Source organism: Cyphomyrmex costatus, unplaced genomic scaffold (genome assembly GCF_001594065.2).
Source record: "Cyphomyrmex costatus isolate MS0001 unplaced genomic scaffold, Ccosl1.0 scaffold164, whole genome shotgun sequence".
NCBI lineage: Eukaryota > Metazoa > Arthropoda > Insecta > Hymenoptera > Formicidae > Cyphomyrmex > Cyphomyrmex costatus.
This window is the reverse complement of record NW_017275653.1, coordinates 107,329-131,835: the sequence shown is the minus strand read 5'-3', so window position 1 is coordinate 131,835 and position 24,507 is coordinate 107,329. Positions and strand designations below refer to the sequence as shown.

Sequence of the window (24,507 nt, the reverse complement as noted above, 5' to 3'; positions counted from 1 at the left end):
CATTCGATATTTTTGACCTATTTTTACACGAGAAATCACTTTTTTTTCTAGAACCACATTTTCCGAACATCTTGCACACAGAAAATGATCATTCTTTATATACATTTTAATATATGTATTATATATTATAATATTAAAAGGAGAGATTTGTGTCTGTGTGATGGCAATTTATAAATTTATTAAATGTCAAGAAGATAGAAAAAGATTTCTCATGTTCCATTGTTTACTCCAGAAAGAGACAAAAGATATTTTTCAATCGATCATCGTCATTTCGAACTTTGAAAGAAAGCTTTCTCCCTCTCGAACTCACGTACTCTAAAAGTAGTGTGAAGCAAACGTCACTTTTCCCCCCCTCTGCGAAATCGTTCGGAGAATGACTCACCTGAACACGAACTTCCGGGAGGTTCACCTTCATGGCGAGCTCCTCCCTGGAGTAGACGTCCGGGTAGTGGGATTTCTCGAACGCTCTCTCGAGCTCGTGCAGTTGGTAGGTCGTGAAGGTAGTCCGGTTGCGACGATGTTTCTTCTTGCCCCCGTTACCGTTTATGTCCTCCCCGCAGCCCGCGCCGAGTTCCTCGTCGCTGCCGCCGCCGGTGGAGTTGCAGCTGTTCTCACCTGGAAGCCGCAACAGAGAGAGCGGTCAGGGTCTCCTCGGAAACGGTCGTTACGGGTAATAGGAGCGGTAATGGTGATCGATTTATCCGGAGTCGCAGCTATTACCCCCATTATGCGCGCATAATAGTAGCTATTAGAAGTGCTGCAACGCGCGTGGCCGCGCGGAATTGCGTGTGAGTGCGTGCGTGGCGTGCGGAAACGCGTTACGCGTGTATGGGTGAATTCAGTCGCGGCGCGGCTTTAAAACGCCATACACGCGGCCTGGATTTCTTCTCCTCGCGCAACTTTTTCTTTTCCTTTACGTTTCGCGATCGAGAAGTACGACGCGTTACGCCTCGTTAAATGTAAAAGAGACAACGAGGATTAATTAGAGTATTTGACGTTTAATGTAGGCGATGCTTACAGGGAACGGAAGGACGCCGGTTATGGACGGACGAATTATACTTTTCTCGACGAGCGCGCGAGAGCGTGTAAAGTATCGGTTGTCATATTTCCTTTATATATGAAAATACAATATAGGTAATCTCGCAGTGAGTTTGCAAAAATAAAATGTGAATCAGCACAATGAACCATTATAGAAGTTAATGAACGTTCTTCTCATATGATTTCACCAGATAACGAAGCGAATGAACTAAATTGCTATTTTTTCTTTCGTCAATAATTTGAAATAAATAGGAGACACTTCTTCTTTTCTGATATTAATGCGAAAGTGGAAGATTGGATATTGATTATCGAGAATAAAGCTGTGCCAGGAAATAATCATTTACTTTCTCCCTCTCTCTCTCCCCCTCTCTCTCTCTCTCTCTCTCTCTCCCTCAATATTTGTAAAATGTAATAAAATGTTTTATGTTCGGAAGTAGTAGTGGAAAAATGCCTTTTCCCCTTTTTAGTGATATTTGTAATCAAGTAAAACTCCTCGAATGTTTTTAAAACTTAGATATATTGCAAAATATGTGCTGTTGTCTCTAATAAAAAAGTTACATATTTACATATATAAAATATTTAAAAAATATGAAGAAAACGATGTGTTTGTGAAATTATAATTACATTTAATATGATTAATACAATATAAAGTGTGATTTATGAAAACTACATATTTTTCTGGATAGAAATAAAAATCTACTGAATAACTGTAGTATTATACGAGTATATGCTTTTACGATTAAGATATAGAGCCAGTAGGGTGTCCGATGGATGTCCTGAAGGAATCATCTAATAAAACGGAGATAAACGAGAACATCGCCGTAAGTAAGTGCGCGCCAGCACGCACTCTCTCTCCATACCTGGGAGACACGTTGTATTTGTGTAACTGGACCCTATCGTTGTTTCGTCGCCGCTTATCCGACGCTTTATTAAGGCGACGGCCACATCGCCGCGTCGTTATCGTCGTTAACGAAAGGGTCAGCGCAACGAAAGCGACGGGGATTTATTTACGCTGCCGTACAATCACGCGATCATTTTCGCTGCAAATAACAATGGCACATTCCGCCGTATTTGTGTATTTAGAAACGTGGCCACGAGTATTCGTGCCCAGTATTCCGGTCGAGGTCTAATCGATTTAAGCGCGGAATTAATTGTCCGACCGACTACGATATGCCGTGCCGGGCGCGCATTGTGCTTAATTGTTTCACTGTCAAAGCGCAGGTGCATTGTAATGAGATTTGCATTGGCGATGACAGCGCTGGCGATGACATCGTGTTTGCCGTAGTCTTGGAAAGCTTTTTCTTTATACACGACATCACGTATCTCTGCTTGATTTATTTAATGCACGAAGTATGTAGACGCGTGTAATTATCCGCGTATTTTGAACAATTATACACGTTGAAAATTCTGAGGCAAACTATGAATTTGGACTTTGAGCTAATTTAACAGCGGAAACATTTCGAAGACATTTCATTTACAATTAACGCTAACTCTAAAATCTATGTACTTTTAACACAACAGAAGTTTGATTCTGCATAATTTTTTTTGCGGAAAATAAATAATACGGTTGCCACGACCAAAAATCGCCCATCAATAGATTTTTTGGTTGTAAAAGTTATAGATTAATTATGATAATCATAAGATGGCATATCTTGACAGTCATGGATGTTCATCTTACGGTTATATCACAACCAAATGTATCGATGGGCGAAAATTATTATCATTGTCACAGTTATGGCAGTTGTTGCAGCTGTGACATTTTTTCCGAGCAATTACTTGGTATTCTGTTTTAAATGAAATTTTCATTTTAATTATGTCTCACAAGAATTTTTCTTCAAAAAATATTACGAGAGAAAAAGTGTACGCTCGCGTGCATTGCACAGTTTCGTTAGTCCGCGTTGCTTCGAGGAAAAATACTACTACTGTATCTTACCGTGCACTTTTACCTACTTTCGTATAAATTACAATTTTCTTCGTAAATTACACGATCGTCGCCAGACCGTGCAATTTCGCGGATTAAATCATTAAGTGAGTAATCACTAGGTAATTTTCGAGCACTTTGCGTCGCTATGAAAGAACTCAAGGCGCGTCAATACGCGGCACTTCCACCGAGCTATTACGCTATCTCTTTCCTTGCAAATTACACCTTTCGTTGAGGTTGATGATTGCTCGCGTCTGAACGTCCAATCAGAATTCGTTTCATTATTTTCATTTTCAAGGTAATATCGTTCGCAAAACGGAATTTCTTCACGATTTCCTTATACACATTAGATTGCTATAATTAATAATTATTAATCATATAAGAAATAATTATTAAAATTTCAATTAAAAGCGTATGAGACAAGACTCGTGTGAATATAAACATTTAAAGTTATGATGACAAAGAGGCTTGCGAGCTGAGTGTATTTGTGCTGATGTGTAATTAATTACCTTAAAATTAGTATTAATGTTATATAATACAGAAATAATAAACGTTTCGACTTTTAATAAACGATCGTCCTGAATGTTACAATATTAAACAATAATTAAAGTTACGCTAGCTGGTAAATTCGCAGGAATTTAAAACGCAATTTAACACGCGGAAATGTTATTAATTAAATGTTATAAATGAGTATTAATCATATGTACAAGAAATTTTTATCAATCATTAAAAATTCGTTATTTTTATTTGATAAAATTGATTCAAATATTAAGTATCGTTAAATATTAAAAGATTAAATTTAAACCAATTCCTTGAGTCAAATTTTGTTATTCTTAACTTCCATGTGTAGCCAGATTTATTATTTGAACACATTTCAATAGATAAAAAACAACCACATTTATCAAAATCCATTCCATTGATTGCATTATTTCAAGTTTCAAAATAATAGCAATGTCCATATTATAACGTATGCATTTTTATTTTAGAGTATAAATCAATTAAATTCGAATCACACATTTAATACAATTCTTGAATAAAATTATTTAACTTCATTATTTTAATGAAGTTAATGACATATTATGAATAGGAGCGGTGGTGACCTTTAGAAGTAATTAAAAACGACTCCAATTATTATATGCATAATTCGACCTTATGAATTTAATGGAGCTTCAAGGATTTTTGATGGTAAGATACACGAATGTTGTGACAACCTTTATAAAGACTTTACGGATAAAAATTGCGCGGTGAGCAACGAAATGAGGAATAAAAATAAACGTTCATCCTTCGTTTCGCAGTCCCGGTTCGGGTAAGATTAATACGACTGCACGTTATTACACAATGCGGAACGCGTTGCGCTCACTGGGTGAACTATTACGCGATCATTTTCCCTGCAAATTACATCCATCCCGGGTGCTGCGGTTACTCGTCGACGAACGCCCGATCAAACCTCGCATTATTCCCGTCCCCGAGTGTAATATCGTCCAAGAAACCGAACGGCACCACCGACGAAGAGATTGATCCTGCGGGATCGCGGCAGCAAATAGGTATTTTCCACCGTGTACTCTCTCACCCTCCACCCCTTCCTCTCACCCTCCGCACGTCCGCGCTCCTGTCGTAAATCCTAACTTCATCCCGATCCGTCCTATAGACGTAACGATCAAGGAAAGTTTCTCTTTCGGGCAGTATCCCCCTCCCCCCTCCTCCTCCCATATATTATACATACATCCAGGTACTTCTCATTAACTGCATAATTAACCTTCTCTCGCGTCGCAGCGCAGCGTGTTAAATCGAATTGTGGAGGGAGTAATCGGAGGTGGCTCGATGGCGGCGTTCCGCGCGCACTCGCGCAAGCGTGCGAACCGCGTGTGCACGCATCTAACACACGCGCGTCTGTATTGTACTCGCGGCGGCTCACGTATCCTCGCGAGAAGCTGCGCCCGATACTAACCAACAATCTAATAACCTCGTCTTAGCTGGCGATTGACGCGCGCCTGTACCGGCTAATTATCAACAACAATCGATAATGGCCTCCCTCCCTCTCTCTCTCTCTCTCTCTCTCTCTCTCTCTCTCTCTCTCTCTGAGAGGAGGTTTTCATTAGAAACTACGTTTAGTATTTCTTTATGTTTTCATCTTTGATTAATTTCATATTAAAGAAGCGTTTAGATTGTTTCAGTTTAAATAAATTTACATTAATTTACATAAATGAAAGCGGTTTCTAAATCTGAATTGATACGTTATTTCATTTAATTGCAACTCTCCGCTTCGTACCAGAAAACGCACGGCAATTAAATATAATTCAAGCTTAATAACATTACCACTATTTTCAGCTACTCAGTAAATTTTAATTATCCAATCGTAAGATTGCGAGACGGGAATTGCGAGGTTTGCAGATTCGTGGCGGTCGGGTCGAAGGTTATTAACTAATTTAATTCAGCTTTCCGAAAGACGTGCAGCCATGCGTGCACGCCAGAAGTTTATTCGTGCATCACGCTCCGTGAAGTTTTAACTCGACACCCAATAGAAATTTACACCTGGAAGTTGCATGTCGTTATTCTCACTCTTAGATACACCAACGAAGAATGTTTTAAATAAAAACATTTGAAAGAAATTGAAATAGATTGCATGAAATAAGTTCACAATTTATATAGGTATGTATTGATCTAGATGTATACATATATATATATATAATGCATCATATAATAAAGCACATAGGGTGACCTTATATAATTTTTTAATATCTACAAATAAGCAGGGAGTGGAAGTAACTCGTTACGTGTAATAAAGTTACAGTTACAACTTACCTTTTTGGTGACTTAACTGGCATTAGTTTTTTTAGCAACTATGACAGTAACGTAGTTAGATTTTTTTGGTGATTGTAATTTTAGAGTTACTTTTATCGTTACTTGGCACACGATTGGACACAGTTCGATTGAACACGAGCTATATAGTGCTTGAGACCAGAAAGCCCCTAGGCACCCGTTTGCTGTGATTAGAGGTCGTCGATTTTAAGAGAGTATAACAGAAAAGTAACGAAAAGTTACTTTTTCAAGTAACGGCAATTGTGATGAGTTATTTTAAAAAATCTGTAACTAGTTATTTTTTCGGTAACAAGTAAATTGTAACTTTGAAAAAGTAACTTTCCATTCCATGCAAATAAGAGGAGACACTCTTTTGTTGACATTTCACATAAAGTCTGTTCACCCCAGCGAAAATTTATAAAAGGGGGCGGGGAATAAGTACGAATCATCCTGTGTGCTGATGCTTGCGCGTAACGTTTGCACCCCGTACGGATATTCGTAGAAGCGGATTTCTGTGATACGAGGGTATAGGCGAATACACGTTTCACTCGAATAACTGGATGCTTCGTATATACCTATATGTACGCGGATACGTCTACGCAATAATTGGTTTCAGTCGGGACCATCGGGTTTCAGAGTAACCATCGTGATTAAATCCTACGAGGCAGCTATATGGTGGCGGAGCGCCGCCGTCGCTCTCTTACTACTTGCCGCTCTGTTATATCGAGGAGTACGTCCCTGAGAACGACTTGTATTTTCGTGGATTAAACACGACACCGAGCCAGGAAAGCGAAAGTTTATGACATTATCCGAGAACTGAGACCAGAATTGGCTGGAGGTGATTGATAATCAAAGAGCACTATTGACCACTTTCTGCGCGGTCAACGAAGATTTAAAAGAATTGTATACTGTAATTTTGCGAATTTAAGCTAACGTAAAGATCGAGACGAGTCTATTTTTGTAACAAAATCAAATAAATTTTTATAAATATATATAAGACTCAAGTCTACTTTTATAACGCATTTAATTATGTCACGAAAATATGTATGTTTCACTCCTCTTTATAAAGATAGATTTTTTTGAAAGAGCACAAGACAGAGAAAGAGAGAGATATGAAAAGACTTGTTTTCGTAACGCGTTGTGCTGACAGATAAAAATAATTATGAATATTTTTGCTGCTTTGCTATATTACAATTCCATGTTGCATCATAAAAATTTTACATCACATGAAAAAATATGTTTATATATATACATAAGGACATATTATATATTATATTTATTACACATAAGTAGGTCATATGGATTATATCAGATCTTGTTATAAAAGAGATCCATCAAAAAAACTCATCGTTTACATCGCTGGAAATCGTAGGAAAACAACTAATGCAGTTTTCGTGTTGCTTTCTATCGGTCCTTATTCCGTCTAGGGTATTTCAAGGCTCGTGGAACAACTGCGGGACGTTTTACGTTTCCTGCATTCTCATCGGCGCGAATAGGAACGTCTTGATGAGTAATTTTGTGACACGATCTCAGAAAGGGATGAACGAGACAGTCGTCGGTATTTCGCGTTCACGAGCGACGGTGGAGATGGTATCGCGCGGATGCAAAGCGGTCCTAGTCGGTTCTCTAGCTACTTAAGAGATTGACACGGCGAGATAGTATAATGGACGGAGTGGCCCGAGAGAGGAGAGATTCGTGGTTCTGCTCCCCAGACCGGCCACCGGCTCTAATGGGCCAACACTGATCGCTGATAAATTTCAAAATGCCGTGGGGGCCTTTTGATTCTTCTCGGCGACTTAATCGAGTTAAGGCGTCGATTGAGGAGCGGCGAGTTAATGCGCCGCGCGTCACTCCCTGAGGGACGATAGCACACGCAATTCTGTCTATAAGTACGATATAAAATGCACGAAGCAAGCCATGCAAGTAAACGTCTGAATGACGCTTTCACACAAGACAGTGTACTTATATATATATTATTTAAAGTGATGAATCAATCGTTTAATTTTATATTCAAATATTAATTAAAGTATTATACGTTGATAGAAAAATGTTATTTTATCATAATTGGTAAAATAATTATGGTATTTCTGACTATAATTGCAATTGTAACTGAAATTTGTGAAATAATTAAGGTTATGAGCTCATTTGCATAGTTATTACTGTTGAAATGTTAATAAACGATAGTAATTATATTTATAAAATTATATATACCTATACATTTAAAAAATAATATACTTAATAAGTATAATCTTTTTTAATTGAATAGATATTAATTTACTGTAAGCAAATGTCCCATTGGTTCTATTTAAACAAATACTCATTAAATTTTCATAAATATTGTTTCAGTGTATAAAAAAAATATATAATTGGCACTCAAAATGATTATAATTCGTATTTTAATTTGCGTATTACTACGCGAAATTCTCATTATCTGATTTATTATTTACATTAATAAGAAACTTCAGACGATTTTCCTATTATTTATCAAAAATAAAAACAATTGCGTTATTAACAATTATTTTCGACATTTGTAATTTATGCATATCATATATAATTTGTAAATTTTTTGGATAATTTATACGAATAAATGGTTAAAAGTATTATTATCGTAATGCATTCTTTCTAAGAGATTACATTTTATGAAAACAGCGCAATCATTAATCACAGTGTGAAAAAAATTCCATTACTGTTTTACGTGGCATTTACCAAATATAAGTTCTAACTTTGATAGACATTATTTTCGTAAATGTGCAGTTTAATATTGAAATATTCGAACGAACGGATCGCATATCCGTGTTGGGAATTAAAATTTTTCGTTCCCTATAAAATTTAGCAACGCGATCGAGAGGAACGGGTCTTGAAAAAATCATTAGATACATATGTGTCAAAAGTTACGCATTGTTAGGTGCTCATTAAAAGCGACTAGCTCGGGTAGTTGAGTTCGTTTCCCTGTTTGTAATGTAAACCGCATATATCCCAAAGCGCACATTTAATATATTTGCGAGCAAATGTCGCGAATGATGAATTAGAGGTAAACGAATTGATTCCAACAAATATACGAGAGCTTTCCGCGGACGATGATATCTGACTGCCGGTCAAATTAATTAATATTCTGTTGGCATTTTGTTAAAGGAAAGTCGTACTTTAGCGCATAAAACGAGAAGCCGATCAACCGCCAATCAAGTGTCAAGATGGTTGCATGAAACCGATCAACTTTCGCGCGCTTTTTTAGACGTCCATAATCCAATATTATTTTGCAATGACATTTTTTTTCCACGCGATTATTAGATCGGGCAACTGAAATCAGTATCTCGTGATAACGATTTTGTAGAAGCTCGAAACTCCATCATAATATCATATGGATGAAAATTGCAGCGACGCTTATCGCATCCTTCCGTTTTTACAGTTCGTAGGCTCTCAATTTGTAATCGTGAGGACAATTAATAATAATTAATATATATATATATATATAAGGTGGAATGGACGTTGAAAATTAATAGCCGATGCGAAAATGGCGATCAGTGATATCAAAGATAAAGAGGGATGGATGTGCGATGATTTTGTAAACTCGGCGATGCCGTGCGGAATGTGTATGTACATTAAACTCGTGCCGCGTATTTAATTGAATTTCCTGTTCAATATTGATACGACTAACGCGGTGTCCATAATCAAAAACTAGATGCCCAAAATGATTAATATCCCGAGCTCGGTGCTATTTTAGTTAACTCGCTTGAGAAGAGGTGATAATATATCAGAATCGTTAAAATTCAGCGCTAATATACCTCTAATGACCGAATACGCAGTTTAAATATTTCATTTTTAGAATGTAATATTTAATTGAAACTTTGATGCGTTAATTTACTTCAATTATTATAAGTACTTTTTACGTAATAAAAGATAAAATTTCTCAAAATGTGATGCTGTTTTTACTTGTTTAGCGTTCGATCAAAACTGATTCCATACATTATAAAAAAAAAGTTGCTACAAAGATACTTTATATTTTAATTTTTACACTAGAAAAATTTTTTTATTCTTTGCGATTATAATTATTACATAGTACCATAATTATTACTGCTGTAATTATCACTTAGTAATAATTACATGAAATAAATATGTGTATAGCTTCTATAAGAAAATATACGTACAATTGATATTTATAAAGTGTAAGAAAACAGATTGCACATAATGGTGATAGTTTACTGTAAATAATTAATTGGGCCCAACTCGCTGAAGATGACTATTGCTAACATTATAGCGATAAAAAGCATAATTATATATTATGTAACTCTAACTAATACTAAAAACTTTTCTCTCTGTCACGTATTTCTCTCTTGATCACTATTGCGCATTTCTATTATGTTTCTTCCTTTTTTTCTTTCTCGTTGGTGTTTTTATTGCCAAGTTAATTACATAAACGTCCCTCGAGTGTTTCTCACGTACAAAATTTCTCTTTCGTGAAAAAACGAGATTTCATCGCGGATACTGTTCGATATTCGATGCAGGATACACCACGCCGTCGTTTGTACTTAAGCACGGCTGTCGATTCGGAATCTAATTTCCTTGATCGGCGTGGGAGGACACGGTGGCGTGACAAGGAGAGACGGCACGTGGGAGGAGGGAGGAGGGAGGAAATAAGAGAAAGAGGAAAGGTATGCCGTCACACAGAGGGCTTAGCTCGCCGACCAAAGAGGATTACAGAATTTGTCTTCCCGTGGACCATCACCGGTGTCGTTCCTCCCTCTCGTCTCCTCCACACCCCCGTCCGCAGCCTTCTGTCTTCCTCCCTTTCGGTTCTCCTCCTCTCGTCCACCGCCCTCCCTCGGTCTCTCTACTCTTTCAGTTTTTATCTCCGGAACGAAACGCAATGGCCACTTTGCGCGGCACAAAGTTTCGACGGAAATTTCTTCGTAAAAGCCACTGTCACCTGTCGCGCTCTTTAATCCGACGCACGTATCGATCCCCTCGAGAGAGAAGTGTCTCCGCCCGCGCGACACTCTCTGTGCCCTTTCGCTCGCCCGAGACACAGCGGAGCGAGTGTTTTTATTGCCGCGGTAGTACTTAATGCCCCGACCAATACCACCCAGCAAATTTAATTTATTTAAAGCACTCGCGCAGTCGGATCATCGGGAGCTGTTAGTCGAGTTAATTGACGGGGGATTAATAAAGCGAGCGAGAAAGGGAAAGAGCGAGTAAATTAGCGAACTGGTTTCCGATCGATATCTCCGGCGTGCTTTTTCTCCGGCGTAAGCGAACGTAAAACACGTTATCTCTCCTCTGTATACGAGAGAGGGAGATCGGGCCGGTTACATTAGTACTTCCCGGTTTGCGATAAATTAAATTTCTGGATGACCGATGCCGATGTAGGAGAGGCAAAACGGTCGCGTTAATCGATAACTGAGTTAACAAAACGGCGAGAGAGTAAATTACTTCGTAAGTTGTGGCGCGAGTAATCGCGCAGCGGACTTTTTTCCCCTCATTATTGCAACGCACAGATACGATATCGGCTGTTTACGAAGAAGCGGAAGGGTACGCGATCGCGCGCTTAATCTTTATAAGATGGGAATATCGGGTTCGTCGATTATTCTCGTACGGGATATCGAATTATTAAATCGTCAAGCGAGCTCGCGCGTGTGTGTGTGTGTGTGTGTATCGCAACAATGGTCGAGGTAATATTCTTAAGCTGTCATCGGGTTCTTGTCGCGGGGATAGAGTTTCTACCTAAGCGGGTCAACGTGTGTTCGTCCGGATAGAAAATGCTAAAACAGCATGGAGTAAACACATCGCGCGAAACAAATCTCCAGGCTAAGTACGAGATCGGGATGGAATACAATCGCAATTAGCGTATTTAACTTTCGAAACTCTCTCTTTTATTAAGGAATATCTTTAAAAATACTGGTATTAAAGTATACATATATCATATAATTGAACGCAGTAAAAGATATCTTGTATCTCTAACTCAATTATGTTAAAATCAATCCTTGTTTCTGTATTAAATTTTTAATATGTTGTGTTAATTTAAGATAATGTCGTTATGTATTTGAATATTTTGTGTTAAATTAATATTTAATATTTGTTAGTGTTAAAATAACTTCAAATAACACAATTTACGAGTAAGTGTTTAAACAACGTGAAATAATGTAGTTTTAAAGGTAAATTTTTTAAGATGAATGTGTGTGTTAATTTATAATATTATTTTTTACTAAAAAAATGTGTCCACAATTTTATTTCAAGTTCTGTTAAAGTGTAATATTTTCTTCTGGTAATTTATATATTTAAAAAGATGTTCCATATAACTTTCTAACATATTTATCTTGTGTTAAATTAACATAAAAGTTTGAAGTTTGCAAAATGTGTCAAATTTTATGCAAAGTTTCCAACTACTACAGTCCGATTCACACTCGCACAATTTGTAAGAATCATTAATTGTTTTCATTTAATATTCTTACATTTATAAAATGATTCCAAGAATGTGTGAGCGTGAATCGAATTGCAGCTGAAATGGATTACAAAAATTCGCTTTCGTAAACGGAAAGAATGGCTTTACCAAAATATCTAAAGATTTAGACAGACACAGATTTGTATCTTGAACCGATGCTTAAACGTTGATAACAATGCTGAGCAAAGTTTTAACATTTTAGCAAACAATTTTTAAGCAGCCTACATAATTATTTTAATGACCGAACAAAATTATTTCAGACCTGTATCTACCTAAATTTTTTAATATTTCAGCAAAACCATTCCTTCAGTGTAACAAAAATCTTCAACCCTCTAGGCTTGACGGAAAACTTTTTCATAGAAAGTATAAATTTTGTTTTATTTTGGATTCTCTGCGTATATTTTCTAAATCTGCCATATGTCCAATTAAGTCTCAGTATATTAGACCTCATCTCATCGACGTTAATGCTCTAATTGAGCAGCCGCAGCGTCGGTGACCATCTGCTTAATGATGGAAGCAGCGCTGATTTTTCGATACTCGTGGCATGTGTCGACACGATAATACTCGTCAAAGTTGAAGTTGCACAATTACCGCGCGTCCTTACTCTTGCCCCCCGTGGCAAAATTCGCGCGGCTGACCTCGCAAGACTCCATGGAGTCCCTCGCTTCCGGGCTGTACGTGACGTAGAGGTCAAGGTGGACGACGGAGAGACGAGGAGGCGGGTGATACGATTTATTTTGTTTACGTACCTTTCGCGTGGTTTATAGCTCGTGACGGCGCGGGGCCTCTCCGTTATAATAGTAATCAACGGGCGGGTTGGGCGGCCCCCTCGTTATCGTTACTAGTTAATAATTTAATTGTTCAGTGGCGTGCGGGCTTTATTGGGATATCTCTGCCGACATCGCGCGCCGTGTGTTGCGCGCGAACGTATTCGTGGGCGTGTGCGTGTCTGCGTGCCGCTTTATGAGCCAGTTGAAAGGCCGCGCGCGGCCCGCCGAGCGCGGTCTGCACGCGTGTGATGTGCGCACGTGTACGCACGCAAGCACGCACGCAGGCAGACAGGCAGTCAGGCAAGCAAGCAAGCAGAAGTGACTGACTGACGGCTCGCACACACACACACACACACACATCCACACACACGCGCCCTGAATTATCCAGGCGTCAATATTAATCGTGGTAATGACGTACCGATTGCTAATCGCTGCACAAATTACGCCAATACTGCACCGCGTGTGAGCGTCTCTCTACTTCCGTCGTGTCTGCCAGTATATACCTCGTGCCTGCACATCCCTCGCTCGTTCCCTACCGCGCTGTGTTTACTCGTCTTCTCCCTCCCCCCCCCTCTCTCTCTCTCTCTCTCTCTCTCGGTTCCTCCTCGACGTGTATCCTCTATATCTGCGCAGACTTCCGTCTCGGCGTAGTCTCAGCTATCGATCACGAGGCATTTCGGTATCCGAGAGCAGTAAAATAGATTCCGCGATGCCCGGTGTACGATTGATCGGCGACACACGCGCGCCAATTACCACTCTCGCAAGCCTTGATCGCAGCGATAATCCAGTTAAACTGGCGCGGAACGGCACGATGTCGGCGCCGAGGCCGTGCATTTCCATCCGCTCGCAATTACAGAGAACTTTGCGTATTTAGTCGCCGAAATCTCGACTAGGTCAATCGGCCTTGCGACGATTATCGATGCGAAAGTTGTATTATCGCACTCGAAGAAAAGGACTTTGTAGCGATTATACATATACATAGGTGATGATAATTAATTGTACAAAAAAGTACACGAAACACGGTTTTGCCACAGCGTCTAAAAATTTAGACACAAATCTGAAAAAAAATTGTTGATTATGCAGGTTGCTCAAACTGCTTGTTGACATGTCAAAACTTTTCGCAATATTGCTCATCACGTTTGAAATTTCTGCGTAATTATGTTGATGGTCCAACAAAATTATTTTCAGATCTGTATCCAGATTTTTAAATACTTCGGCAAAATCAATCCTGTATAAAATAAATGTGTACAGTTGAATAAAACATTTTATAATTAGAAAGAAACTGGCGAAAACATTGATTACAACATAAATCAAACGATAAATTCCGCAAAGAATTATCTAGCAGATATTTCTTGTTGCTAAAAGGTATATTGACTCCAAAGAATCATCAGAAAGAAACCGTTAATTGTTTTTATTTCGCACGTTTGCTTTATAAAGACATTAATTATGCATTTGTCACTAAGAAGATTTGTTTATTGCCAGTGTCTTTAATAACGGTTTTATTCTGAAAAGAGAAAGTAGCATTGTGTGTGATGTCTACGGCTGAGTTCAACCAGTCCACTTCTCGCACAGCTGCGTTCAATTTGCGATCGGGTAGGTAAGTGCGAAAAGTTTGCTGCCGAAAAAACAACAAGACCCCCTAGCAATAAATGGGTATAAAATTACACGTAATCGTTGATGCCCCCTCCCTCTCATGCATACCCCGTGGTTGTACCCCGCGCGTTGTCACGCGATCGAAATTGCTCTCCCTAACAAAGCGCTTTCACATGCGGTGCTCCGGGCCGACGCGACGCGACGCGACGCGACCCTTACGTCAGGTCCGTAGAACCGGTGCAACCTTTCGCAATATATAGACGTATCCATAGTGCACAGAGATATTTAGGAGCTCCGGACGTGGATTGATTCTGTGACTCTTCAAGAAACTACGCTCGTCAAGTTTCAAATCGGTGTGAGAAAAGTATATAGTTCCTGATTGTATGAATTCGTAAACCGCTTCATCACGTCCAGTTTTTTAAGTAATTAACAAAAATGATGGAAAATCTATAAAAATTATAGAAACATATGAGGAACAGCAAAAGTAAATATATCATTAAAATGAAGTCTCAGACTACACTGATATTAACGTTATATTTACTTCTGCTCTTTCCTTAAGTGTTTTAATTTCTATAGACTTTTCTATCATGTTTCTTGATTATCTAAGAAAACTGTACGCAGTGGGGCAAAACGACTTACGAATTAGGATTCAGTAATCTAAAATGTATAAGAAACACCTACTCTAGTTCGAATTGTTCTCCCAAAATTTGTCTTCCAGTCCTGTATAATTATTGCATTTATAATTTTAACAAAAATGTACACTTGGCACCGAAAATGACTAAATTACAGTTAAATTATAGTTACTACAACTAATTTTTCTGTAAAAGCTTAGAGAGACACTTGATGCATTTGCTTAGAAAGATGTAAAATAAAGTTTTCATAAATGTGCAGATAGAAATTGTACAGTACAGAGAGAAGGACATTGTAATAGCAATTATAAAAGTAATAATTATACAACATAAGTTTTATATTTATAATTAACATACATAGTTGAATACATTATGTAATTAGTTACAATTATAAAATAGTTTTCTCCACTATATACTTATACATTAATCCTACATATAAAAGTATAGTGGACACCTTTATAATTACTTCCATCGCTTTTTCTTTTAATTCAGATGAAAATGCAATTGTAAAATAATATCTATCTAATTATCCATCAATATATAAATAAACTTTAATTTTGGTCCAATTTAATTTTCTCTTTTCTTAATTTTTTCTTTGTGTGAATATCTACCATTGTTAAGGCCATTTGAACTTCAAAGTAAACAAATAGAAAAATAGAAGGCATTGCAGAGATAAAAAGCGTACTATATTTAAATAAATGTGTAACGCTATAAATACATATTGATTTATATTGCAAACGTTCTTATTGCAAAATGTAGATGTTGTATTTTAAGTTGCAGTTGTAGGTTGATAAGTGCGAGTAGGTCGTATATCAGAGCCAGCGATCAGATTAGCGTCAATTTAGCAGTAAAAGCTGGTCGTAAATATTTCCTGCAAACTCGAATCAGATGGCGCGAGGTAGTGCACGTACATACGCGCGTAATAAGTAATGAAATTGTGATAACGCGAGTCATGCCAGGGAAGAAAAATAAAAATTTAATCTTTCAAAAGAAAAAGGTTAAACAGAAGAAATATTTATTTACAAAATATTCTTTGTAGTAATTTAAGATTACATTTAATAGGTTGAATTATCGTTCAATTTAATTTGACGTTACTATTCCAATTTTAATTTTATAAGACCAGCTGCGTTTGGTGTGCTGTTTGAAGAAAATATGTTTAAAAATTCGCACAGAGAGAAATATTATCAGATACCAATCTCTCTTTCATATTTAGTGCTTCCTTACTTCAAAATATTTATTTATTTGCAAAATAATTCTTTTAGCAATCTTTCCCAGATACTTATTTGAAAACAACTTATTCGTCCATTCGATATAATTAATTGATATCAGTGACTGTAACTTCATGTACTCGTCGAAGAGTTACATAATTTGATCATTAAATAATTAATACCTCACTTCTGTCAAAGAAACTCTCTCCTCAAGTTATTTTCTCTTGTATATAAACTTTAATTATACATATATTTTTTTCATCTAAAGTGATTCTTTTGTGCTGATCAAGTTTTTCTATATAGGCGAGTAATTTTTGCCGCACATTTTGCGAAATTAATTATTTACTGCGAATAAATAGCACGTTCGAGATCTCGTTGCAGATAATTTGTCGTGGCGGTTTATCGTAATTAGCATGGATATTATCAGTTGCGCGCACGATTAATTACAGGTTCGTTCTCGGAAAGATGACTTGGTATCGGGAATTGAATTAGACGGAATAATTGTGAAACTTGCGAGGCAGATGATGAAATTATGAAGCGGAAAGTTAACGACGTTAGCATGGCGTTAAAAGGAATTAGACAATCGCTGGGAAACTCGTATAACACGACGAAGAATTAATTCGAAGTGTGTTAACGTCGCGTTGTTCGCGTATGTCGCGGGATTAATCTCGCGCACTGAAAGCGATTTCGCATTTGTTCGACTAATACGTTGTTTAATCAGCTTATCCCGCCATTATCCATCTTACGCTTTCCATCCTTTTCATCGGCCGGGGCAATAAATGCAAGTTGCAATATATCTTTCCAATACCGCAGTATTAATGATTGCGATAAAATTACACGTAAAAACGCGGGGGATTGTTTGCGCGAACAGTGTGAGTATTCCGATTTAAATAAAAAGAAAGGGCTCCCTCTTTCTCTCTTTCTTCCGCGTACATATATATATGGCAGTGATATTGGATTAACGGTTCTGTCAGTGTAAATATTTTATTACACGTTCGTTTTTATTTTAAGAATAATACTCGGGTACACAGGAATACCGTGCTAGGTTTGTCGAAAATAAAAGGTGTGTAAAGTTTCATTAATTTGAAATGAACGAAAAATACAAGTTATCGAGAGGGCGAGATTGTGAGATTCTATATTTATTGGAAACGTCAGTTGCGAGCTTTGTCAGCAAAATTTGCGTCATCGATTCTATGAAAGACAATATTTGCTAAATATTATTTACGTATTGACACATAAGCTGCCGCTTGCTATAAATCAGATACAGAAAAAAAACCAGTTACACAGCGCATATACGAGGTTAATATGGTAGCAATCATCCTGCATCAATAAATCCTCAACCGCTACGTCATCTAACTTTGGCGGCGATTTATGCTTAATGCGATTTGACTTTATTTCGGGCGAGCGGGAGCTAAAACGGGGGGGGGCTGACAAATACCAAATTCACAATGTAACACGGTGACACGTGTACAAATAACGCGTATATCGCGTTCGCGCGCGCACGCGACGCGACAGCGGTCATTCGTTATTCCAGCGAGTTAATTTCGATCAATCGCGGCCGCACAGTAGACGGCCGATTCCGCTGAGGATAACAGACCTGTTAGTCCCGCGTTAAAACTACAAGAGCGATAGCAGAGGGAAAAGAAGACGAAGCGCGCGAAGAGGAAAGAAGATGTGAAGCAGGCACGATCCATTAGTAGGCACGTCAATTCACCTCTTAAGAAGCGACTTAAAGCCGCTTCCACCTATCTCTCCTCTTCTCCACTTTTTTTTTTTCCTCTCTTTTTCCGTCTTCCTCGTGCTCGTCTTTCCCTCTCTCCCCCCCCTCCTCCCCTCCCCGCTCTTCTCCATACTTATTAGTGGCGGCTGGGCCCCTCGCCTTTTACCTCTTCTTTCTTTCCGCGCGTACGGTATCATAATTAATGATAATTCGATTAGCGGGACAAGATTGGGTCTCGGCTAAGCAGCCCCCGTCTTTTTCTCAGCACATTTCTGTCTTGCGGTTGGTCCATTTGGTCTCTCTATAATTTCCATCGAAAATGATCAATGTAAATCCTCGGGAATAAACGTCGGCAATTAATCCTACGTCAGACATATTAAGCTTGACAGGCTTATTCAGGCTTGTTATAGTTTGGAATCAGATAAGAATGACTTCATTTTATATGAGTTTATTTTCCAATTCTCGACGTAATTTCTTTTATCGACGTTTCTACTTCCGATAAGATTACGAGTTATTTGATTTATAAAATGCAATGAAAATCGTTTTCTAAATAGAAATAGTGTCCTGAAAAACGAAGCAATAAACTTTTTATTGATCAACGCTGCATTACTGTGTTTGTCGAACTATCCTCATTATATATATTTTGTAGAATTAAAATCAATTTAATTTTATCAAAATACATTCTTAATGCAATTACTTAAAATACATACATCGCAAATAATGTGAATTCCTTTGCGCGTAACATTTTTTTGATCGATCTTACACACTGAGAGAAAGAAAAACAATTACTAATTTAATTATAATTTACAGCCATTACAACCATGTATTTTTTGGTAAAACTAAATATTATTGTTATTACTATAATAATATAATGTAATTACTGAGTATAATTTTATAATTATTATTGGCATTATAGCAGCATAAAAAAAATACGTCTAAACATAATTATCTTATCGTGCGATAGTCATCAAAACACATTTCTCCCATTGTATCCATTAATCATAAATAAACTATAGAGTTATGTTTAAAAAATCGCAACAGTTCATTTTAGAAGTTTGAAAAAGTGAACGAGTTGGTGGACTTGGTTGCGAACGTCACAACAATACGTATTCCAGTCTTCAAAACGTACTGAAATTTTTTTTAATTAAGTTCACAAACGAGCAATTGACAATCGATTGACATGTTATAAGCGCTTCACTACTCGTACTATGATATTTATGTCATTGTTAGTCAGAAAGGAAGCTATTGTTATCGCGAGAAATAATACAACGCTTCGTTGAAAATTAAGCGCAACAATATCGATTCGCGTGCACTTGGCTATACGGAAACGCGAATGTGTGCCCCGGCTAATTTATATCACTTACGGCGATAATATCCGATAGCTGTTTGCCCATTTTTTTCGTTCGCGCACCGTATACCAATAATGGTAGCGCCGGCACAAAATTGTTTTGTCGATTCCGACCCTTCCGCCGAAAGTGTTGCGTCGATAACTCGCGCTCTCGCCCCCGTTGTGTGTGCGCGCACTTTCAGTATGACACGAACGACAGTTCGCGGGCAGCGTAGGCGAGCCGAGACGAAAGTGTCTCGAAACAGGAATTATCGGATATATGTTTCATCGAGCGAGAGCACGCTCCATCTATAACCGACCGTCCGGGTCGGTCGGTCGGTCGGTCGGTTCGATCTCCCGATTCGGTTTCGACGCCGAATTAGCATGTCCGTCTAGTTTGGGGAAGTTTGGAGAAGCGAGATCTACGTCGCGATACTAACGATTTTTCAATTATACGCTAACGCTACCGACGAGACACCTATATGCTCTCCAACGACAGGTGTAGGGGGTCGGTTCCGCGCAGGAAATTGACGCCAAGAGCTGTGTATATTCTTGGAATGATTGAGCCTTTAGATACAACGTTATCCGCAACCTTCTAGATTTTATACATATATTTAAGTGAAACAAAGATAATTAGACAGCTCAGATTCTAAATTAATTTGAACTCTATTTATATTACAATACGCGTCATTTAGAATCTATAAGTTCTATTAAAAAATAATCATATCCTGTTATAACTTAGGAAGACGCATAAACGCATTTTTAATAATTGCTGTATAATTTTGTCCTCGTGTATAATTTTGTACTAAATCTTCTTTTAATTTTATAATTTAATAAAAGATTCGCATCTTGTCTCGTTCGTTTCTTGCTTCCTTTTTTCTGTAAAATGATTATTTCAGCACTAAATAGAATAATGAATGAAATACTTACATAAGCCCTCGCTATATATAGATCAGATTCAAATTATTAATTATATATCGCGATGATTAATATATGTATATTATATAGCTGCTGTGAGTTTTTAGAAACATTAATCATCGACATATGGATCATGGCCGCACGACAATATGATACATACGTTAATTATTTCGATGTGAGAAAAATAAAGTTGCTGCGTTGTTAGAATAAATCTTTATCGCGGTCGCGGAAAATGCGGCGTAAATTAAATAATGCGGCTCATAAATGTCTCGTGAGAAGGTGAAGAAGTAGTGTACGGTAAATTGATTTTATCAGTACGGTAGAAAATCACGCAACGAACGTAATTATTATCTACACATACCTATCTGTGCTATTACACGTTATTTCATTGGGTTACAACTTTCGTCAATCGCAAGGTATACGTATGTAAGTGCCGTGTTATAATCTTGCCTCGAGAAAATGACGTGCAGTTATAAATATTTCTTTTTAACTCTTGCTTGGAAAGCCAGTTGATGAACACACTTTAATTTTACAAAAAGAAAGAAAGGAACCGTAAAACTTTCTAATAAAAAACTCTTCTAGTTTTATATTGTACGTGAGATAAAATGTAGCACACGCTTGGTTAAGCGAAACAGCGTAGCGCAATGATTTTCCAATGTTAAGAGCCACTGCCGTTTCGCAATAATATTCTAATAATTATATAATTTTCATTGCTTTGTAACGAATTGATAATCGTTGTTAATTTCATCATTGAACAATTATTGCATCGTGCCATATATTTGAACGTCCGAATCGCTTTCTTAATTCTATTATGCTCTTCTCAATTATTTTCCTGAAATTTTTCCCTCGAAATGTGAAGAAATTGCTTTGTGACAAATTGATAATTGCTGTTAATTTCATCATTGAACAATTATTGCATCGCGCCACGTATTCGAACGTCCAAATCACTCGCTTAATTCCATTATGCTCTTCTCAATTATTTTTCTTAAATTTTGTTCTCGGAATATAAAGGACATGTACATCGATCAAACGCGTTCCCGGCGATAATTAATCGAAACTCGATCAAACTGCATTAACTGGCCGTAACGCAGCTGCCAGACAGGATAGCAAAGCGGACTCGCGGCGCTTGATCGTGTCTGTCCGGCAGGATGCAAGATTCAACAGACGGACAGCGAAATGGTTTAGTCTGCTAATCGAATTAGTCCGTAAATACGAAAAAATAATCGGACTTCGTGGAAAACTACACGCGGCCGTCGGTCGAAATTCAGTTAGATTTTCTAGCAATTACGCTATTAACGCCCTATTGATTTTTTGTTTTGGGCCACTGATACCACAACTTTATATCCGAATACACTCGACCAAACGTTACTTTCTTCAAGCATTAATTCTCAACCGTGTCCAAGCTTGAAAACAATTTCAGAGATCTTGAAAATTTAAAGAAATTAAAAACTAATGATTCAATTAATATTTAATAAACGGATTCTAAACTGTATAATAAAATTTTAATTAACAGCTGGATAGGATAATGAATAAGTAATTAGTGATGTAATGGAAACTAATAAAATCATAGACAATATCAAAATAATTAAATGCGACGAGCGCTTGAAGTTGCAATAAAGAATTTCAGTAGCATTTTCTAATTAGGTGTCTTGTGTAATTAAAAATTTGTACTTTGCATGCCTCACGAAGAGAAAAACTCGAGAAGTTGAGGAGTAACTTCTGCGGGAATCAATCCGACGGCTCGAGAAAGCGACAAAATCATTTGTAGATTTGCGTTGTGCTAGCATAAAAATTTTGACGGAGAAACTGCTAAGGAAAAAGATTGTATCTCTATATTTCTATTAAATTAGCTGAGAGATCTAAGCGTATCACGGATATATGTATACAACATTATGCTAATTTCATCCTGAATTTTGATAAATCGAAGACATTTCCTGTATATCGATACTTTAGTTTAATCATTGTACTATGTGTCCAATTCTTCGTGAAATTCTGAAATATTAAACGTGAGGATATTAAGAAGGAAAGTTACTATATTTTAAAGATTATCATTTTTAAATCTTGTAATTTTAAGAGCAAAACATAAACATTTAAATCAGATCTTTAATTTTGAAATGATATTACATTAGAGGTCTGTTTTCTATAATTAAAGCTAGTAAACGCTTTTGAAACTTACAGTGAAACAGGCATGTTTAATATTTGGCAAAAACAAAAAAGTTTCAGTGCGGCTTAGTGCAGAGATAAAAAGGAGACCTATAAGATTATAGGAGAAGTAAATTGATACCGGTATTTTCCTGCGTGTCGCGACTAGTGTCCTCCATTTCCTGATGAGTCCTTTTGTGGCTGGCCAATCCGAGGATCGCGTCGATGCTGTGTCGCGGTGTACTGCTGGCCGGTTTTGGCAAAACGATGTCTTGACTGTTCTGCGAAGCCGTGTCGACGAGTTGCTGGGAATCCATTGTCGGCAGCTCGCTCGGCGGAACCTCCCCGGGGATTGCTTCGAGTCGGGATCACCACCCCCGCCGGCTAGAGATTTCGTGCGTGACTCTGCGGATGCACTAAAGCTCGACGATCGCACGACAAAACTCTTTGGCACACGTGTTCCTCACCGTGAAGTGCATTTCGGACAACATCACGCACTGACTTGAGTTTGTCAGTCCCAGGGCAATGTTTTTATAAAACTTGAGTACCTTCGGATTTATAAATTCTCTATAGATCTAAAAATGTCATAGTCGTGCCAGAATGTTTGGCCTGTGTCAATCAATTAACGAGATCATGTCATTGGTTTGGACATAACAACAGTGACATCGAATTCGATTCTGGATGTATTCACCTCAATGTTCGGTCTCTCTCTCTCGCAAAATTCAACAGAACCCATTCAATGTACGGAGTTAAATTTCATAATGAATCTCCGTAGTCACATGTCACCTCTTCACAAGTCATGGTACAGATCATGGCACTTTTATCAACATTTTCTGTCGACGCAGAACTGACTTCTGTCTCTTCTAACAGTCGTTCAGACAACATAAGAGACGGATCTTTCATCGAAATTTTCCCAAGTGTCCATCACTAGTATCGGTCAATTTTCCAAAGTGGAGTACTTCGCTATTGTTTACTAACACCACATTGTCGCTCAAGATCCGAGTCTTTTCAAAGGATTTCTCGAACGGTCCACATCCACCGTGATCGCTTACTTATTTGAGGAAAAGCGAAACCGTTTTCACCGGGAGGAAACGTATCCCGTCAACTTCTTAGAGCGCCCGACTTCGTCCTCGCTCATTAACTTTCGCAGGCGTCAGATGGCTAGGTAGAATCTTTCCCGTTAAGGTCGAAGCTCTTGAGCGTGCGTCGTGTCAGCGAGGACTAGCCGGCCGTCGTCTACCAGGGTGGCCTTTGTTGCAGCTGTACACAACTACTCCCGAAGACTACTCGCCGGTGAAAGAGGTGGTCCGGGCATGAGCCGCGCGGAGGCGTGGCCTGGCTCGACGAATCGGCGACACCGTTCGTCGGGTTCGCGACCAATCGCGATAGGGATCCGGGAACATGGCGAGATCAGTGGTACTCAACCGACGAGTTTCCGAGGTAACCCTCTCTCCTGGACGGTGGTAGCCGCAGGGGTTGAGGAGGGCAGACGGGCTCCCATGCCGCGCCGTACGTCGCGTCTCGTCTCCCCACTATAAGGGTGGTGTACGTGTGAACGTCACGAGGGTACGCCGTTGTGTGCGCCCATGTAGCCCGCGCGTGTGTATGAGCGAGTACGTGTAAGGGACGAACACACAGGACAAGAGCGAGTTTCGCGCGCACACGCGCACCGCGAAGGGGTGGTTCACCTAAACAGAGGTGGATGGTACACACACGCGGCCGGAGTGGGTTGATTCTTGCGGCGGATTCTGGCATCCCCTGTAATTGCCAGAAATGAGGTAAAGCTTACCGCTTACGCCGAGCCTCCTACGCTTCTGGATGCCCCGCGGATCCGCGGGACCTTACGCGCCGCGCCGCACCGCGCGCTTTTGTCTGCGATTCACCTACGCGCCTATAACTTACGTCGTCACCGCGCGACTCGCTTCCTGTATACCGGTGAAAATTAAAACCGATGTAAATTGCAAATTTGATGAATCCCAACTTTTGATGTTGGCGCATGAAAATCA

General features: G+C 38.5%; 1 protein-coding gene across 1 annotated transcript in view; it reads right to left on the bottom strand.

Moving 5' to 3' along the window:
* The window catches only part of LOC108771741 (retinal homeobox protein Rx1), a 55,970-nt gene extending 33,103 nt beyond the window's left edge, over nt 1-22,867 (bottom strand). Inside the window, exons 1-2 of the mRNA XM_018537104.1 lie at nt 22,644-22,867; nt 383-615 (exon numbers count right to left, since the gene is read on the bottom strand). Coding sequence (XP_018392606.1) covers nt 383-615; nt 22,644-22,818 — 408 coding nt within the window. The 5' untranslated portion in view covers nt 22,819-22,867. The remainder of the gene's footprint in view (nt 1-382; nt 616-22,643) is intronic.
* Between the last annotated feature and the right edge of the window lie 1,640 nt (nt 22,868-24,507).